Source organism: Poeciliopsis prolifica, unplaced genomic scaffold (genome assembly GCF_027474105.1).
Source record: "Poeciliopsis prolifica strain line A6 unplaced genomic scaffold, Auburn_PproV2 SCAFFOLD023, whole genome shotgun sequence".
Lineage (NCBI taxonomy): Eukaryota > Metazoa > Chordata > Actinopteri > Cyprinodontiformes > Poeciliidae > Poeciliopsis > Poeciliopsis prolifica.
The window spans coordinates 3734543-3756233 of record NW_026562398.1 but is presented as its reverse complement, the minus strand read 5'-3'; the positions used below and the strand labels follow the sequence as shown (position 1 = coordinate 3756233).

The 21691-nt window shown below is 37.8% G+C and overlaps 1 protein-coding gene across 1 annotated transcript in view; it reads right to left on the bottom strand.

Moving 5' to 3' along the window:
- The window catches only part of bmp7b (bone morphogenetic protein 7b), a 31979-nt gene that overhangs the window by 8306 nt on the left and 1982 nt on the right, over positions 1–21691 (bottom strand). The window contains exons 2-3 of the mRNA XM_055045962.1: positions 2191–2383; positions 293–441 (exon numbers count right to left, since the gene is read on the bottom strand). Of these exons, the coding sequence (XP_054901937.1) occupies positions 293–441; positions 2191–2383 (342 nt within the window). The remainder of the gene's footprint in view (positions 1–292; positions 442–2190; positions 2384–21691) is intronic.

Below are 21691 nucleotides of genomic sequence, written 5' to 3'. Positions count from 1 at the left end.
TCTTGGTTTCAAACTTTTTTATGTTAACAAATAGAGTGGATTATTAAAAGATGTTTCTGTGCAGCTTACTGCTCTTTATAATAGTTCAGAGCCAACCGCAGCAATCATGCACAATTGTCTGCAAAGGTGTGAAACTCTCTTTCCACAGATGTTTTCTTTATAAATCTGCCAGCAGACATTTTATATTTTTTTTTCTCCTGTTCCTTTTTCTGTTTCTTTTGCTTTTTTTTAACATGTCACTGTGCAAAAATCACGTTATGTAACAGATTTATCTGACATGAATGTCTCTTACCGTTTGCGGTCTCCAGGGCAAGCTGCAGGCCGAGGTTTCTGCTGGGGTTCAGCACCCAATGGTTACTGGTGGCTGTGATGTCAAATACCAACCAACCCTCCTCTGCTGCCCAGATCACCCTGGAATCTAGCAGAAAGAGATCTGATTCTCTGAAGGGAAACAGAAAAAATAAAGTTAGAAGTTAGATATGGACAGTCTTGTGGAAAGAAATTGTAACTGAGTGACTGACTGAAGCAAAAAGTCATGGAATGTACAGAGTGAGAGGACTATACTAGTGTGTCAAAGCGAAACAAAGAGTGATGGAGGGAGGTGAGGAGGGCTCCAGATGGTGAGGCCCAGGGGAGCACTTCATTTTCTTAATTGACAATAATAGCTTTATAAACGGGCGGTCCATTTATATGGTACACACAGTCCATCACAGACTGGAATTCAGTGGGCGAACCAGAAAGCATACAGGGAAGAAAGGGAGAAACAAAAAAAACACAGCTGTGAAAAAGGAACAAAAAAAAAAAAAAAACAGAGAAAAGTAGCGAAGGAAATAGTATAGATTAAAGTTGATGCTATTGTCAAACTTTGTGGTTCCTAATCTTTCGCCATTTGAAAGTAAAATCCTTTGTTCTTCATTTGGGCATTCATGCATCCTGACCTATTTTCTGACTGAGCAGATAGTGTGTCACAGAGTCCTGGTCCATTCATGTATACAAGCCTTTCCCTGGCAGAGGAATAAATGACTGTGTTGTTCCCTCCAGACAAACGAAAGGCCCAAGCAGCTGAGCTTCTGGCAAAGCCTTTAGTTCAGAAATTCAGAAATGCTTCATGTAAAACTTTGCCAAAAATCAAAGCTTTGATACCTTAATTATAATTAAATGCGTTATTTTGTAGGAGTTGCATTATGTGAAGTTTGCAAATATTATATTCACTGAAACCCCAAGAGGAAATCCATTTAAGTCAATTGTAACACAAAATTAAATGTTTGAAAAATGAAACAAAGTCTTTTTTTATTATTATTGAAAATAGCCAACAACTAATATGACTGCAATGGTCTAAAGTTACAGAAGACCTAAATAATTACACAGTTATCAAATTGGGGTCTTTGATTTATAACCTTTGGCTGTGAAATCCACCAAGCTGTTCATCCTTCCCATCAAAACTATTACTTCCTTTTCGACTGTTATTATTTCCAAAGATTAGAGTTTGGAAAACCTTTACAATGGCACTATTGGTGTTTTCTAATAATATAAATGCCGTAATAGCTATGCTTCACCAGAAGGTGGCCACTGCTATCAACATTAACTACACCAAAATGTAAAAGAATGAGATCCTGAGCCAGGTTAAAGCATTGCTACACTTAAATATTTTCTACAATGATGGCAGCTCATGGTTTCTTTGCCACAGTTGATTCTTTCCTCACTAATTTATTTCACCTGTTTCAATTTCAATTGTGAAACAGTTAGGAAAATGTGAGGACATGATGAAAAAAATTAAGGAAGCTTCACTGTAGAGAAACTCTATAAAGAGACTCTTTATGTAATTGTCTCCACAGTTTACATGCAGCACTTTTTTTTTATGTATTTATTTTTTGCACGACCACATCAAAGTTCTCCTGTTTTAGGTTAGTTAGATTTAACAAATTATTTCTATTTGCTAAATGAAACTTTGTGAGAACAATTTTTAGAGATGTTTAGGCAGTAGTTGCCAGTCTCATATGCTCTTTTTGGAAATCTAAATCATTATAATACATCCATTATCCTGGAGGTACAGTATGGACAAACATATTTTAGGGGTAAAGTAAAATTGTTAAATGATAGTGAAAAAATAAAAAATAAAACATTGCTCAAGAAACAGAGATCTAAAATCCTGGACATCATTTCATCACAAAACCACACAATGGAGCTCACTTGTCAGAATGTTCCTCCAACACCTGGTAGACGCTGATGCGGAAGGTCTCATTATCGTAGCTTTCATGGATGAAGTCTTTGAAAATACGAAACTCGGCAGCGGTGACGGCTTCACCCTCTGGGATTCGCGACAGATCGAATCTGAACTCTCGATGATGCCGTCGCACAGGTAAAAATTCCTTATCATGTTCCACTGCAAAAAAGCACAGAATCAAAAATAAGACAGCATTCCCAAATCAGACCAACTGGAGTTGTCCTTTGTGAGGCATGAAATAACTAAAGCTCATGTGGGTTTATAATATTTTGTATGAAAATTAATTATTGTCTTTCAAACTTAGTGAGGACCTGATATAAGATGGCAGACTCCAAGTCAGTACCAGACTTCACTAATAGACATATACATTGGCTGATGACAGAAACATTCGCGAAGCGTTGCATTAAAAGCAACGCATCTGGCGAACACTGAACCATGATAGAGAGATGCAAGCGGATTCTGACAGTTTTATGAGTCGTTTTTTTCCCTTTCTCTTTTTTCTTTCACAGAGCCCCAGAGAGCCATCCGGTCTGCCCTTCATCTGGTTCTCATGAGTTGGGGGCTCCATGTTTGCTGTACCCCATCCCCACTGCCTCGTCATTCTTATTGCCACATCCCTGCTTTCCAGTTCATCCTCCGCCACCAGGAAGCCCCCTCCCTTACCTTTGTTCCACTTAAGTCACACCAGGACATCCCCAGGGTGAAAAATGTTTGCCTATATAGAATCATTCAGGAGTGTATCAATTTCTCAATGTATAACCTCATGTGAAATGATGAATCTCACATCCAGGTTATTTTAATTTAAATTTTGTTTTCTCAAGAACTCAGCAAAACTTTGCTATTCTGCAGTGTTTGATAAATTAGAATCATAATCGCATAGAAACAGTTACATAGAAAGAGTAATAGTTCCTTTTGCTGTACTGTCTTGATTTAACATACGAATGTAATAAAATTCGGTAATAATTCTTCCTAAAGTTTGTATGGCGTGTGAGAACAGTGGTACTCTTAGTCTGGAATTGCTTTGGCGCGTCCAAAATATTTATAGAAATCTTGGTTATCGGGTGATCAAATTGTGTGAACTTCACTACACATTATACTTTACAGTTTCTCTAACCCATATACCTTGTTTATTTCCTTTTTCCAGTCCTTTGTTTGCCAGCACTTGTATTTTATCACATTTTGAATTACTATGAACAGGCCTAACTCGGTGCACCAATTGAGTCCACAAGCAGTGGTTTTTCACCTGGTGTGCTTTTATATCGTTGAGTCATGACTTCATTAAGGAAAGTAAATGTGCTGTTTTGGATGTTGTCCTGGGTTCTTTTGTGACCTCTTTGATGAGTCAGTTGCCCATCCTCTCTGAGTAATTTTGATAGGCCAGCCTCTCCTGGTAGGGTTACCACTGTTCCATCTTTTCTCAATTTGTGGATAATGGCTCTCTTTGTGGTTTGCAGGAATCTAAATAATTAGAAATGGCTAGACTGAAAGATGTAAATTAGGCTGTTCTTCATCTGTTCTTCAATTTGTTTAGTCTATTGTACTTTATATTGCCAGCAGTGTAGGATTTAGTCAAATGTTGGAAGGAGAACTCAGGACTTCAGGTTCAGCTGGTGATGTGATCTTACTTTTCTTTCCCCAGAATGTAAATGCATATGATTGTATCTCAAAAAGAAAAACAATTAAAACCCAAAACTCTGTGGGAAAGATGACTTCCACTCTCTTCAAAGTAATACAACTGAACTTATAACAAGACACAGAAGATGACTGTAGATGCCAGGATATGGAGTTAGCTTGGGATTGAAGCTCCAAGGAAGAACTCTGGGTAAATAGACAGAGTTTTGCATGAAGTGCTCCCATGGCAATCATTTGGGGATGCTGTGGGAGATTCAAGGATTTCTCAAACATGTATAACATGGCGGCTAAAGAGTGTTATGAAGATGAGATGGAAACAATAGTATCTGGTAATGCTTCCTGCCAAAAGCAAGCTCCCAAGAAACACTACATTCACCATAAAGTACAACACAAAAGCTAAATATAACAAATTTGTGCAATCTTTGGTGTTTTTTATTATTATTTTTTCTCGTCCGCAAGCATGCAATTTAATGCAGTGACAGCTTGGGTTACCCCACGATATGCTAGTCTTATTTAACCATCCCACAGTCTTAGCACAACACTCAGTGGGAAATGACAGTGTTCCTGCTGTCGGTGACCATGTTGTAATGGGACAATCTCATCCCACGGTCTGATGGATTTGTCGCATCAGACCATCAATTTATGAAACCACACAAATAAAAAACATTGTAAAAGCGCACTCAGTAGGTAAATAACTTGTGGGGTCTAAATGACCGTCCACCCATCTCTTAAAACCCCGGGAGGGTTAAGTATTTTTTTATTCTAAAGATCTCTCAGTAGTCAGGCAGGGGTCATTCATGTTTCAACAAGGGGAAACTACATTTTCACATAGCTTGATTTGGATACTTTTGTCCATAAATAAACACAAATTTTTGAAAACTGTTTTTTATATTGCCTCATATTCTCTTTGACTGAATTTATCATTCATTTTTATCTGCTACATTGAAGTTTAAAGGGGTAAAACATGTAAAAATCTGTAAGGGAAAATAGATAAATAAATACAGCAAAAGACAATAAAACTACTTTTCACGCCACTGTATCTAGTGATTAACTAAAAAAAAAGTTTTACAGCAAAAGATAAAAATTAGAAAAACAGAAAACCATTAAAGCAACTTCATTTGCTGCTCATTTTAATCAAGTTAACATGTACAAGGTTTCTCATCAACCTGGTTCTGAATTTCCAATATTCCTGCTCAAATCAATAGCTGCACGACATTCAGAATATTCTTCTAAGTAAAAACGTTTAATTTTTGCATGCATGTGGTCTTTCTTTGAGGTGTATAACATTTTCCCCGAGGTGGATTTGAATGAATACATGTCATGTTTAAGACAAGTGATGGGGGAATCACCTACACAACAGAAAAGACATTTCAGGAAGATCCCAAACTGTAATGGAATATCTCCTTCAGGGTACAGATGTTGGCATTTTTAACTTGAAAGGCAAACCCACTGCAGGAAAGTAGACATTAAGTAAACTTCCCCACATTCACTGCATATTTTACATTTCACTGCTCCATGCTTTCTCATTCTTCATCTGCTCCTGGTGCTCTTTCCACCTCATGTCTTCCAGTGCAGGTGCACTGGCCCCTCTTTAGAAAGCCAGACCTGTTTTCCAGCTTACTGAGCAGCCTCCCAAAGTTTTTACAGCAAATTCCTTTTTTTTTTATTTTTCATTTCTGCCCATAAAAACAGCTGGACACTGCTGTAAAACTCACAAAGTAACTGTTTGTCTCATTTCCACCCTTTAATGTATGAATTTCATGAGCACAATGTGAAGGACAATAAAGACTCGGCTTGCCATTTCATTCTCCTACAGGACATCGAGGGAGTATGGCAGTCATTAGATGAGAGGAAGAGGCAAGGTTAAAGCTAAGTGGGTGCATTTATGATTTCCTGTTGAAGGAAGTGAGTAGCCATCACCCCACCTGTGTCACACACACCAAAAATCTGGCGAACACACCCTGTGATGCCATGTGAGCTCCTTGCTCTGAGTCGTGCATTTAATTCAGCTGCAGCTCTTCCAGTCACAAACTCTCAGCGTCTGTAAAGTGACGGGTCCTGTGCGTCAGCGTATACTAACACAATCATTATGGCTTTCTGTAATCCATAATTAGAGACACGACAACAGACACATGCAAAGAGAAAAGCGAGCTTACACAGTGAGCTGGCCACACACGTGCAAATCAGCAAACTTAGACATGGAGAGATGGCACACTGTGCTCTATCCTCCTAAAGTTTATCATGCACCTGGTAACCATGAGGGGGACTACTTCCCTAACTCTGCGTTGATCTCAATTCATGGTTAGAGCTTCCCTTCAGTAAGTCTGCTTGCTTGAAAATTGTCATTGGGACTTAAAATGCTCATTTCCTCACTGTCCAAAGTGGAATTTTTCTCAAATGAGAAAAAGAAGCCTTTGTTTAACTTATAAAATGTCACGTGCATTCAAGTTTTCCATGAGAATGAGCTAACTTTATTTTTCAAAGTTGTTTTTTTTTTCCAAGAAAAAAACTGACTTTTTTCTGTATTAATGGTGTAAGCTTTAAGCCAAATGAACAAGTTAAAAATAATGGTCTTTGGGACATTGTTTTCAGGTGTTTGATATGCTTTTGATCATTTCTTTGAATGTTTGTTAAAGTTTGAAAGGTCTTGCCGTCTTGAGCTAATTCATCTGTGTCTGTTATTGTTAGTAAGGTGTTGCCAGACAGGCTCATTCCTTGAAGTTTCTTACTTATTTTTGTGTTGTATTTTAGCTTATAGTCTAAGATTAGTGTTAGACTTTTTTCCACAGTAGCTGTGTAGTTTTCCTTGTGTCTAGTTAACATCTGTCTGTGTTAATTATACCATTCCTCTGCCTCCCTGTTTTCCTGTCCTCTGCAGCTGTTCCAAATCCCCCTGATTAACTCACCTGCATCATTGTCATTCTTCAGCCTTTTCTTCTGCACCGTTACTCTGCCAGTGCTCCATACAATATGCTTTTTGTGAGTTTTCTACTTATTTTATAATTAAATGAGTGTGCTATTTTCCATACTTAGTTTTTGCAGTTAAGGCATTACAGATCTATGACATTTGATATATATATTTTTACCATTAAGTACCAAAATTTGTATATAATTGAAACAGTAACACTCATATTGTCCGCTGTGTTTTCCAGAGCAGTTTTGGATAAAGTGTAAAAGCTTTGACATTTTTCGAACAATCCAAATCAACTAATATGTTCTTAAGTTAAAAAAAATAAATAAATGTTAAAAATGAGAAAAAGAAAAGTCTTTTTTTTCTTTTTTGTATTTTACTGTATGTCACAAGGTTTCACACAAGAGCTCCTCTTTTGCTGGGTGAGATGGAAAACAGACCCAACGGAGTCATTTGGAGAGCTTATTTGATAAGAAAATATTACCAACTGCTTTGTCTACACAACCTTGTAGAGTCCTAGGGGCACAGAAAGACGCGCTTCAACTGAAGTAACTAATGATTCAAAACATCCAAGTGAATTGTCTGATTCAAAGAAATCAGATAACATCTGGATGTATTTTTTTCTGAAAGCAAAGCACAATATTTGTCTAAAAATATCTAATTCTAGTCTTGGGCAAAAAAAAAGTGCATCTTTACCTAAAAACAACAGACCTTAAAAATCCACTTTTTGTTAAGTGTATTCAAAATCATTGTCTGATGGGATGTTAATCTCTGAATGAGTCCGATCCAAATCTTATCCTGTGGTTCATGCCATGTATATTTTCCCAGGTAAAATGAGTTATCTCAGATAACTTCTGAAAGAGAAATAAATCTATCAGTAAGCTAGGCTTTAAAAGAGCTTTTTGAAGTAAAGGATTTCCCAGATCTGATTTCCTTCTTTCAAACAGCCAATAATCCTTTCTAAAAGACGTGTAAAAGTAAAAATGTTGTGTGAGTAAAAATAAAAGATAAAGTCAGGACTTGAGGTAACTAGCTATTAGGTATGTGCCAGCATGAGATATAATAACCTAAAGCAAAACTAAAGTAGTTTCACTCTATCGCTATATTAATAAAGATGTATAAAGGTTGCATGTAAGTTTATATGATTACTTCACTGTATTTTCTTAAATAGTGCAAACATGATGTAATGATGGGAGGTGCTCCTTTTGTTTGATGTTCTTCACCAAAAACATTTCCAGACATCCACTTTGTCTTTGTTGTTAGTATTTCAGCCAGCTGACAGGTAGGTGAAGGGGAGTCATCAGAAAATAACAACCTACTGATTCCTACTTATACCTTATTATTATGAGTTTCATTCTCATTTCATCATCCACATACTTTAAATTAAAGATATCCAATAAAGATTTCACTGTTTTGTTTAAGATTAAATATCTACTGATATCTCCTGCAGCAGATTTGTGCACTACACATCACGAGTTTAAATCATGAATCCTTTCTTGTTCTTATATATGTACTTGCTTGGTAGCTCTCTGTGTCTATTTTCTGTAAACGCTAAAGCAAATGGTACTCTAAAACTGCCAGGGTTGGAGATGAGTTTAGACTTAACTGCATTATGATATCAAATCCCCTTTAACATTTCAGTTGAAGTTGTCTCCAAAGCTAAATCAGCTGAAATGTGGGTCTGACTCCTTGTTACCCTTTCTCTGTTCTGGTGATTTATTCACGTTGCTGCAGACCCATCATGATCTGACATGTCTTCCATATGTAAGGGAAGTTTTAGTATTGACAACTTCAAAGAACAAAACTTCAAAAACTCCAAACTATTCCTTTAAGAACAAAGTCCGGCTGATGATAAAGTGGCTGATTTTTCTTTTTTTTTTGTGCCTACCCTCCTCCTCCCCCTCTCCTTCTTCTTCCCCACATCCTTTCTCCACCTCTCCTGCTATCATGTGAACCTAAGACACTTCTACAACACCTCAGGCTCTGGAGCGACAGCAGACATATCTGACGGCTCACATTAGCACAAGTGTCTGTCGGGCACCCTCACACCCCTCGGTCCTATTTGCACTCTTCCGCTCCTTGCCGGGAGGATATCTCACCCTCTGCACCCCTCTCACTTTTCTCAACTGTCGACTTAAGCTTTGCTTCCCTCAATCCCGAGAGTTCATTGCCACATCACCCAAGAGCGCTACACTAATAAGGACCTGTTAACTAAAATCCCAAAAGGAGCCGGATCATTCCACAAATTGAGTATGAGGCTTATAAACAGGAGAATATGCCAGGAATTCTGTATTTTTATACTGTATTTTAAACTGCACTCCCGAAACACATCAAAGTTTCCACACTCTAAAAGGAGACCAGAGAAGAAAAACAGTAAAAGGAAGGGGCAGACTTTTTTTATGATGTTTGTCCTATAAACAATAAAGACAGTTCGAACTCCTGGGCTGGATTGAGTACCCACAAAAGGGCGATTAGCACATTAGGAAACATCCTGTTCACTAGCAAGTGCTAATGACATCATACCAGCATGATGTATTTGCACCGTAGGCTGTGACAGATCCAAGGGTCAAAAGAGTTTAATACTATAACTTACTCACACTTAGTGATCATTAACTTACCTCCGAGGCTGTTTCCAGAGTGTGTCAGTGGGTACAGTCACTAATGCATGCCTACGAGTCTAACTGGAAGCAAAGAAAGTAACCACAGGAAGAAAAGCCTTTACATTGAAGACGTGCGGTCAGGCCAAACTTTTCCGACTTTGCTGACCTCTTTACCCTCCTTCTCACAGCAGACATCAAAATTGCTTGCCCTCTACACCCATAAACTCCTGTGCTTGGTTCCACCTCATGCTTCACTGGGCACTCTGGACCACAGATTTATACAGGATATATAAACAACCTGGAGCTCTTAGTAATGCATTTTACTGAAAAAAGAATCTCGAAGTGGTACTTTTTTTTCTCATTTACTTCAACTGTGTTATGGGTTCTTTACTTAAATGAATAGTTTGACTTTTTGCTGAAATTTCACTGTTGGATGGGGAGGCAGAGAAGAAAATCAAAACCAGCCTCTTTGCTCGTTATACGTACATTAAGCTAACAGTCCTTAATATAGATAATCTAAGCCATTCTGTGGTCATGTGCAGGTACATAAGTAAAATAGAATATGTGTTCTAATCAGATTAAAAGCACCGTTTTGAAATAACAACCTTAGAGCAAATACTTATCATTATACATTATCCTCACATCTCTGTTTTATAAATGTATTTCTAGTGGACTGATAAAATATTAATTTCTTGTATTATGTTTTCATTAACTACACATGGAATGTCATAATAAGACATAAAAGCTTGAAAACATCCGATTCTGACTAAATTAAATAGTGTTTCACCTTGTGAAGTGAGTTGCTGCCATAAATGCACTTTTGAATAATTTACTTTTTGCACCTGTAAAAGCATTGTTCTTTTAGACGGTGAACCTCCACCTATATTTAGTTTCATCTACCTTCCCATCTATTCTGACTATTTTCCCTGTCTCTACTGAAAGAAGGCATCCCCTCAGCATGATGCTGCCACCATGGTGGGTGGCAAGAACTGTTCTATGTGATGTACAGTGTCAGTGTTCCCCACACAGAACTTTACATGTAGGCCAAAAGCTTTAATTTTTATTTGATCTGAGCATAGCATCTTGTTCTACATGCTTTCTTTACTGCCCAAGTTGGGACTTTTTGTAACTTTTTTACCCTGACAACGGCTGCCACAAAAACATTTACAGTAAAGTTTGTGGTTGCAACTTGACAATATGTAAAAAAAAAAAAAAAAAAAAATCAAAGTGTAAAAATACTTTTGGACAGAGTTGTATTAAAATTTTAATCAAACGTTTTTTTTTTTGTTTATAATTATGTTTGTTCATATGGATTAAATCGAGACCAGTTAAAAACCTCAACCATATTCTCTCCAAGGCAACTATTTGCATTTTGTAAACATAATCGGGAAGCGGTAATTGTGAGTCATTCAAAAAAAAATTGGTTATTGCCCTGCGAGTGGCATTTCAAAATAAATGTAATTTAGCCTTAACCATGATGTTTTTCACCACTAAGGATACCTTATTATTGCCTAAAGTTAAATTGAGAATAACAAGCGTTTTAAAACTGTTTTCTCACACAACTGCCAACACACTACTTGTTAGGGGAAAAAAGCTATCTGTGTCAAAGTCGACTTTTAGCTCTCGAGGATGAATACAAACAACAACGTTAACAGTCACAAATGTAAAGATTACTGAAAAATAAATTCAAAATAATTACCTTTTACTTGGCAGTTGTGTGCTACAAATACAAAGATTTTCCTTTTATGAAAAGCTGAAGATGCTTTTCATAAAATCATCATCAATAATGATTTTTGATGAGAATGCAAACAAACATGGAACTATATATTTTTTTTCATACAGGACAATAAGGTTATACTTATACCTTTCTTTTCCAAAGATTGTGAAGATGATCTTAGGAACTGATTTTTTAGTTTGAATAACAGCATATAAAGTTTTTGAATGATCTCATCTCAGATGATTTAATTTTAGAATGATCTGGAAATTATTTTGAGTTTAATAATTCTATATCCGAATCTATAGCCCTGTGTGGGGCGTGTGTGTGGGTGTGTGTGTGTGTTTTTGAAAGATGTGAGACTAAATAATAAAAACTGAAGATTTTTTTTTTTTTGTAAAAATAATTTTGTTGTTTGTAGAAAAATTGTGTTTAAAATAAAATTCCAAAATTTTGCCTTTGTTGATCCCCATTTTGAATCTTTTTAGACATATGTAGCCTTTCTCACACTGATCTATTCTGGGTGAGGGTGAACAGCACAATGCTGCTTGGCTAAAAAGGCTTTAGATTAGTGAGATTGGCAACAACATAACTACATTCTCATCAGTCTTCATTCTGTTGTGCGATATAATGAGCTTCTCAGCAGGAGTGAAGAGAAAAAGAGCTTTTGGTGCCAAGCAGCAAGGCATCTCCAAGCACTAATGCCACTTTAACCATCTGCACTTCCTCCCGGATGAAACAACTCAGAGTCACCATACCGCAGCCATTCAGTTTTACCCCACTCACCCCCTCTTCTCCTCATCCCCTTGTTTTTATGTTCTTTAATTTAGAGGCCACAGGAACCACACCCTCCTCATTGAGCCAAGCCAGCTCCTATTATAGACCTCAGGAAAGCTCACATGTCGTGCGCTCGTTGGCAGGAGGGGAAACATTTTAAGATTTTCCTCTGCATCCCAGTGCTGCACCTTGTACGCACATGATTGGCACTTTGATTTTATCAGCTTGTTGTTGATTTTGGTTCTCACAGCCTATTAACTTTGGTTTTTCACAAATAAATATCTCCACAGGAAATAGATGGAAAAGGCAGCTGCTCGTTTTTCCAACGCAAATAGAGACCAGTCACAGCCAATCCGTATATCATCCTGACACAAATGCAATGTTTCATCACTTGTCATAAAACCACTTGTACACAGCAGTTGCTTGATTTTTTCAGGCTTTTATTTAAATGTTGGAGCCTTCTGAGAACTCTGGTCAGCATTATAGGCTTCCGCTAACGCAATTTTCTGTTTGGAGACCTAACACACATTTCATAGTGCAGCTGGTGGCTGGGCAGGATAGGTGGCTCGAAATAGGGTTTTATTGTGTCAAGCAGTCATAACTGCTCTGACACGAAGGTTCACAAGCCTTTGCAACCCCACATCCAAGAAGCAGACACTATGTGAAGGAACTAACACAAAATAACGTCCCTTGTACCTTGATGCTTTATTTAACACTTAACTATCACAAAATTCAAAAAGCATATTTTAATAGAATGTCTATTAGCTATTACAGCGTATTTGAAAACACCAAAGTGTTTCACAGAGCATAAAGTTACTAAAAAGTAAATATCAATCACTATAGGACAATAAAACAATTAAACAGAACCAGTTGAAATGTGGAGACAAAAATGAAGTGAAGCCCAGGCGCAAATTCAAACTGGAAGTCTCTCTTGCCCCACCTGCATCGTCCAATCGGCGCATCTCGCTCATCGTCGTCGACCTATCAAAGCTGGACCAAGCCACGTCACGTCCAATCACGCACCAAGATTGGTTGTTGATAAGGACCTCCATCCATGGCATTTTCCGCTTTCCAGCTGCGCTCAATTCACCTCCACCCCTTCTACACCTCCACTCTCCCGGCTCTCCAGGCACATATCAGTCACCGACCTCCACAACCAGTGTTGGGCCCAGGGGGATGACATTCCTAACCAGCACCAGGAATGCTCATCCGAGCTTATTGCAATTCACAGCTCAATGTCCTCACCCAGGGCCAGAGCGCCAAAGAACTTTAATTTATGTTGTCGATAAACCTGTTTAATCGCTGTCTTTCTCCGTCTGAGTCTCTCCAGATTGAAATACTTATGACAATTAATACAATGGAAAGTGGAATATTATGTTCAACTGGAACCAGAAAATAGCCAGAAAATAGAGACATTTTTCAAAGAGTCATTTATAATCAGTAACTCTAAAAGACAAAGGCCTGTTGCTGCACAGGTGAGGCACCACCAATCAGAGAGTTCTGTCACCTTAATTTTCAGCTCTATCAGAGCTAATCAAGCTCTATCAGAGCTAATCAAGCACAAGTGTGGAAAAGCTCTTTAATTTTCACTTAGTTTGTTTTTATACAAGTCATAGTTAAATTTTTTCAACAATGATAAACTGACTGTATTGGATCATAACCAAATGTTGCTTTCCTAAGCCAGTTAAAATGATATTTATTTAGAATAATACAGCAGCATAGAAGTCTGAGCAAGAAAGAAGACAACTGGACCTTTTACATCTTATTCACAGATTAAAAACAAACACCTAGCTCATATGTTTAGTCAATTAATAATTTAACACCAAAATGTGATTTGATTTGCTTATTTTTGTTGATATATAACATCTGATTTAAAAAACAAGTGTGATTAAATCAGTTAACTTGATTAAAAATTTTAATCGAGGCTCACAACTAAAAATAGCACATGGTTTTCAAAATGAAATCTAAAATTCTAAATGCATGACGGGCTTTTTGTCAATATTTTGTCGAACAATTGTTTGCTGCAAACACAGCAGTACGTTTTTTTTAGGGTATGTATGAAAAACAAATTATGGCGGGCTTTTGGGGCAACATATCTCAAGATCAGTCAGACTGGATGATTTACATTAACAGAAATTTTATATACATTTTGGTTACATTAAGTTTGAGGTATTCTACCACATGAATGCACTTGAAGCATTAACAGATTCTTCCCAGGTTTTTCTCAGTTCTCACTTTTACATAACTGATTAACTCTAACCAATTTTTCACTCCTGTTTGAAGACTTTGACACAAAATGATATTGAAGTTTTTGTATGTAACATAAATGAATGCGAAAAAGGTCAATGAATACTTTTCAAAGACATCAAAAAATGTATTCTCTTGGTATTTCCTCTCTTTTTTTCTTCATCTACTGTTCCCACTTCATTCCTCCTGTCACCTCTGCCCTTCCAGTGCCCCAGTACCAAGCAAAGAGCGTTATATTTGTTATTGCAGCAGTGGAGCTACTGGTCCCAGGATCCCTGGCTGTGCTCTGGCCTACATCTGCCCTCTGAGCTTCACTGCTTGGTACTCGTCGTCAGAGGAGTGCAGGGGAGTCTTAGATGCTGCTATTCTCTGATAAGTCCTGGCCAAAGTGGCCCAGATGGCAAAATAAAAGGGGCTATGTGGGTGGAATTAATATCTATTGTAATATTAAGTGCATAATATAAATCAATTTTTTCCCAAAAAAAATAATCAAAGAGCCAAATTATGCTGATTGTTGTGAGGGCTTGGAGCTACAGTTAGAGGATATCGAGACTCAGAAAACAAGCGTGAGCTTAATAGAAAAAAAAACTCAGATGAGCCCAGCATTCCTGGCAGAGAAGCAGGTCATTCCATCATTGAAGCAGAGCAAGAACGCCCGCTGCTTTGTACATCTGTGCTTTTTGACCACTGGCCACATTATCAAGTCCCACCCACAGCGTGTTTCATCATCTCTCCCAGCAAGTGCCTTGACTTGGCCAAGCACACTGAGGCTGTGTACCACCAGATGTCATTCTGGGTTGCCTGGGTTCAACAGGTGAGTTTGCAAAGTCATTAATGGAAAAACAAAAAGCATGATATTTCTGGAGAGCGTGGTGTGGACTTTGTAAAGACGCCTGAAACTCATGCAGGCTGACATTCTTTTGATTGTGTTTTTGGAACCCAGTGCCTAAAAAGGTATTCACACTGCTTCGAGTTTTTATCATGTTACAAATTTAATGTGCTTTTGGGATTTGTAATAGTCCAACTCAAAGTGGTGGATAATTGTGAGGTTTAGGGGAAATGACACATAGTTTACTTTTTTCCCCTAAAAGAATAATCTAAAAAGTTCACTGTGACACATATTTGAATGCAGCCACAAAATCCAGTGTAACCAAAACTACAATGCAGTTCACCTGTATAAACGTCAGAATACATTTAGGTGCTATGTGAAGACCTTGAAGGTTTATTAGAAAATAAACAGTATCATAGAGACTAACAAACACATCAACCAGGTCTGGGATGAGGGTTAGGAGATGTTTAAAGCAGGATTAAGCAATATCCAAAGAATTGAGACTTTAGAATCTGGAAGAAAAAGCCACCAAAAAAAGTTATTTTTACATTACTTTACTTGCAACAAAACACACAGGAGACGCTGTTAGCATGTGGAAAAAGTTGTTCTGGTGACACATAAATGTGATGGAAAGCCGACACTTGTCATTACCCACAAACCAGGTGGTGGCAGCATTATGAAGGGGGAAACGTAGTTTCATCAGAGAAAGAGAAGCGAGTCAGAGAGGATGAGAAGATGCCCTAAGAAGCTTAATACAGGACAGTCCTTAGAAAAAAAAATGTCTAGAAGCTGCAAAAGACTTGAAGCAGAAGTGGTGCTTTACCTCAGTAGAGCAATGGCTCTAAGAATACAACCAGAGCTTCAATGGTTTGGTTCAAAGTTTACCCTTTACTAAATATGACTAAAAATTTATGGAAAGTCCTTAAATTATGGATCACAGATATTAAGTTTTTGAAGGAGAATGGATAAAGTCTTATATTTCTGCATATACCAATTTGACAAAAAAACTGAAAAAAAAAAATTAATAAATAAATAAAAACCTCATAGCATACCCAAAGAGCATGCAGCTGTATATTCACAACAGACCTTGATACATTAAATCAAATTCTGTATGAGTAACTACCTGAAGGGGAGACCGGGCTGTCTGTACCAGCTGCAGCATTTATCTGCTTCTGCACACTCCCTGTCCAGCAGCAATGAAAAACATGCCTTCAATAACACTAATTGGCTGCAGAGATGTTGCTTTTGACCACATAAAACCGAGCGCACGTTTCTCTGCACTTGTATGCAGGCGTCCACATGCATGTGTTTCGACTCCCCCGGGAGCGTACACTCAAATGACTACATAAATCTGGACGAGGACGAAAGGCAAACAAACACCGTCAAGGACAGGTTCCATGCACAGAGTTTAAAAATGTGGCCTTCAGCACACATTAATTTTTTTTTCTATTGTCCTCATGTGAAAGACTGCATCAGACATATTTTGAGAAAACCTTTTGGTTTAGCGTCAGAAAGACAATGATTTATCCGCTATTAAACAAACCCACGACAACTGATAGCATGATTTAAGGAAAAAAAAACATTTTTGTTTGAATTTACAAAAAGGTGCTGGAAATAAAGAGGTACAAACAGTCAGAAAAAGTGTGTGTTTATGAGCTTATGTGTGTGAGAAGAGAATTGGGGAGTGGAAAAACATACTAAAGAACTTGAGAAAGCGTTGAAATATTTTATGTCTGGAAGCACAGGAGGTGTAAGCCTCTGGAGGTGAAGGCTAGATCAGAAGGTTGAAGACTAAACACCAGAAAACACTGCAGGGATCATATGATAACTAACTAATTAAAACTCAGAGGCCGGCACCGCCAATCAATATCGCTCGTTTCAGGAGAATATCAGATGGGGATATCTGGTGTCAAATTGTCGCGTGCGTGCGTGCGTGCGTGCGTGCGTGCGTGTGTGAAAACAGCCTGGACACTGGGCCAGACGTGCTGGTGGAGGGTGAGTCGAGGGGACTTGTTGGACTCTGAAAAGATAAAGTTTCTCTGCACAGCTGCTTTGGCCCACAGACAGAGAGAAACATCTGTATTAACCTCAGCACCACAGGCAGCACACTGTTGAGAGGAATGCAAGGCACAACAGAGAGAAGAGTGGGGAGAGGATGAAGGAGAGATATGAGCTTGTTGCTAAAAATTATATTGAAGCTCTTCACGGAAAAAAAAAAAAAAGATTAGAGCCTGATTAACTGCGAAACAGAGCCGAGCTCCTCTGATGTTACAAGAATGACACAACTGCTTCTGAGTTTGTAGTAAGAGAGCGAGCTGGTGACAGAGTGCTGTCCGAAAGCCAAAGCCTCTAAATTTTTAAACTAATTTATCAGTTTGACATTTCTTCCTTCCTGCTGTTCACAATGTTGCCTCTAAGCCACAAAATAACACTGAAAGAACTTCAAGAGATGGGTGCAGTAAACGGGCGAGGGCCAGGTGGTGCCCGATCAGGTCACAAAGGTAACACAGAGAACCTCTGCCTCCTCTTATTACTTGGTTTGTACATAATCATGCCTTGGTTCTGTGAAAGTGAAACTGGCAGCACAAGTTTCAGACAACATGAGCAGTGGAGCAATGAGAGTGGAAAAAATTCCAGCGGAACTTTATTTGTTTACTGTTTTTCAACCTGAGAGATGAATCCCATCTGGTGCAGATTAACAGCAGCAGAACACTGAACAATTAAAATACTCTCTAGTAGCACGCGTCCCAATGGTTTGATATTTGTTTGCGATTTACATGTTTTTCCTCTGCAGCCGCAACAACAGTCTCAGTCCAGACAGAATGACATTTCTGGATGAGTCAACGAACACAGGTTAATACCCCAAAGCCTTTGTCACATTTTGAAACATAAAACTCAAACTTCAAATATATTTGAAGTTTGAGTTGATACATAATTTTAAATTGCTCACAATTAAAAATCTGAAGAGTGACATGTGGATTTGGATTCAGACCTTTTGCTCTAAGTTCCACTGGAACAAATAGGAACACACCTAATTAGTACAGTTCAATATTTGTGATTTAATCTCAGTATAGATCCAGCTGCTATATGAACTTCTAAGTGGTTTATTGGTGAACATTATAAAAAGAATCATGACGATCAAGGAACACAGCAAGTGTAAAGCAGAGGCTACAGAACATTAAGCTTTGGAAATCCCAGAGCACGGCTCAATCCATCAGCTAATAATGGAAAGTATATAACAGAATCAGAAATCTAATAAAGACATCATCTGATGTCTTTATTAAACTGTCAGGCCATGCAAAAAAGACTTGAACCAGAGAAACAACTAAGATGTCTACGGTTACACTGCAAGTTCTGTAAACGTCTGCTGCTCTGGTGGGAGAAACTGTCAGCAGCACAACTTTAACATGCTACTGATCTAGCCTGTATGGAACAGTGGCATGAATACAGCTGTTGTTGAATGAAATCAATAAGAAGTCAAATATGCCATTTTTAATATGTCATGTATGTGGATCTTATCAGATAAGAGGAAAAATGTATATGTTTGGCGTACATGCACAATGCCTTGTATGACCAAAAACTAGTACACATTGATTGCAACACACCATCCACACCATCAAATAATGGTGGTGGCTGAATCATGCTGTGGGTAAGCTGTCTCTTTTTTTAGCAGGGACAGAAAAATAAGTTCATGATGATAGGTTAATAGAGTCAAGCACGAGCCAAAACCTGAAGAAAAAAGAAACCCTTAGAGGCTGCAGAAAATTTAAGACCAGACATGGAGGTTCACCACCTCAGCAGGAAGGTGGTGAGAATGAGTAGCTACAAAGCTACCGGATGTCTGTAGCTTCGGCTGCAGAGTTACAGAGTTTAGCTCAAAGCATATTCGTATGTTAGAATTACCAATTAGAAATCCAGATTTAAATCTAATTGAGAGCCACCAATAAGACTGGAAAGCTGATGTTCAAAGATGCTCTCTCCTTTTAATCTGGATGAAATTGAGCCATTTTTCAAAGATAAATATGCAAACAGAGGTCAACCCCATTACATGTAAAGCTGATAGAGATTTAGCAGTTGAAATTCACATCACAAATGCATGCCACACTTTTACTTTGCTATTACTCTGGACTACTTTGTGTTTATCTATCTCAGCAAGTAATAAAAATTGGGAGAAGGGGTGTAAATATGTTTACAAGGTACAATCTCTCCTATTGACACACTAATGCAGATAAACTGGATAAAAACCTACATCCACCATAAAGGTTCAACATGAAGCAGAATTTACATGAGGAAATACAATCTATTGTCAAATAAACCCATATGATCATTGTAATATTGTCTTGCTACATAAAGACAAAACAAGAACAACTAAATTTATGAGAAATAAAGAAAGTAAACCCGAAAATATATTTTGAAAAGTTATCATAAGCTGTGTGGGCCTGGAGACCAACCAATATGAGTAGCACCAGTATACCCACCCTCAAATTATGTAATATAAATATTTTTGTGCTGCAATGTGTTTGTTTTGCTGTGAAGAGATCCAATGCCATAAATGTAATTTTACGAATCATCAAATCATAAAGCTTTGACTCTGTAAGTTGGAAACTTGGAGTTTAAGGCTGTAAGAGTTTGGATAATTCTGAATATGTAAAAAAAAAAAAAAAAAAAAAGTTGCTTTTTTTTAGGATAGCATACAGGGTGAACGATCTTGCCTTCATCTTCAGTCAAATAACAAAAATATTGGGATCTTTTGACTCTGTTAGACCTCGGATTTGCTGCAAAGTTGTGTCATTCCAACTTTAGGTCACATTTATAGTTCATGTGGGGTTGCATGAGAAGAGGGAAAACAAGGAAGCTGTGACTAACATACCTCGTGATAACATCTTACTGTAAAGGGACTGATCCCCACTCCCTCCCTCACACACATACACACACACACACACACACACACGTGCAGACACAGGTGATGAGCCTGCTGCTCTTTTAGTCATCCGTTATGCAAACAACAGACGTTCAATTGCAAGTTTCCTCTGATTAAAAAGACCTAAATGGGTTATGCAAGTTAGGCTGAGTGATTGTTTCTACTCCAATGGGACAAGAAGGATTGGTGTGCATCAGTTCAACATGCGCTGCACTTTACAGGCCAAAGCTGTTGCCAAAAGCCACGGAAGTCGCGGTTTGTTAAGGAGGAAATACTTTAGCAGACAGTGGCCGAAGGCTAATGCTGCCAAAGACCAAAAGCACCACCGTAAATAATCACTGCAGGTAGACAGACAGTATCATTTTGTGTGGTCAGCTTCAGAGGCTTGCGTGTTGTGTTAACTTGCTGCATGATCGTGACTGGCTCACACCCAGTGCCTGGGTGACCTGTGTTTGCATGTAGCAGTGTGAATTCTGAATGCATGCTGTAAGTCATTTACACAGCTGGGCTTTTAAACTCCAGTGACTCAATACAGGACGTCCCTGGCCTGGGGTCTGTCCCAAAAAACCCACACACACCCTCAGCTGGCTCCTCTGGACTCACAACAGAGATCCAAGAAGCAAAAACAAAGCGGATTGAGAAGGATTAGCCAAAAAATTCATATTAAGTCATTTGGTGGCTCCTTCAGCGAATCACTCTACTACTTATATATGGACTTTAACAAAGACGGAGGTCCATGTATGAAAATGAGCCTTTGCTGCAACCAGAGTGCAAAGTCTGACTTATATGTGTTGGCTTTACAGATGCAGAGTCACACAGCAGTTTGAGGAGTGTTTTTTTTTTTAAATAAAAACTGTGCCTTTTTAGTTCTCAGACAACCTAAATGAGAAAACAAAAGCCACAAAGTGCAAATGTGGAAACGAAGGAATTTAGAGAGGAAACACAGTCAGTTTAATTGCCATCACTTTCTTCTCTCTCTCCTTCTCCCTTAACATTTTAAGGGTGAAAGTGAAAGGTAATGAAGCAATGAAAGAAAGGTCTTCCACAAAGACCATTATTTATGGATAAAGGTCTTTGTGGATAAAATGATAAAAACGCAAAATTCAGCAAACAAAAAAACACTATTTGCAGCATGTGACAGAATGTCATCACAAATACCCTCTTTGTGTCTAAATGAGAGACATGAACATGTGCTTTAAAGGCTCCATCTGGCCAAAGGGCATTTAAAATTAGATTATCTGCAAGACATAAAAACAGAAGTGTGACTTTCCTTCTGCTACTTTTTAACATATATTCAGTTGAACAGTTGAACCCTTTTCTCATGGAAGCCATCTTTCAGAAGCCAATAAGAGTGGGTTTATCTCTTGTCTTTTTGGCTCCAAAGCCCTCCGCTACCCCTTGAGGCTGCTGCAGCTTTGCCTCTTGACTTTGTGAGTCTATGTGGTCAAATCCATCTGTGCTGCAGCCTGTTGAAAATAGTCACAATACATCAGCTCCCACAGTAATTACACATTGCAGTGAAGGGAGCCAGTGTCACCTCCCTCTTTCTTGCCAAGATACTTACACAATGGTCTTTCCAGGATTGAAAGCAAGTAGGGATATATATATATATATATATATATATATATATATATATATATATATATATATATATATATATATATATATATATATATATATATATATATATATATATATATATATATATATATATATATATATATGTATATATATATATATATGTATATATATATATGTATATATATATATATATATATATATATGTATATATATATATATGTATATATATATATATATATATATATATATATATAT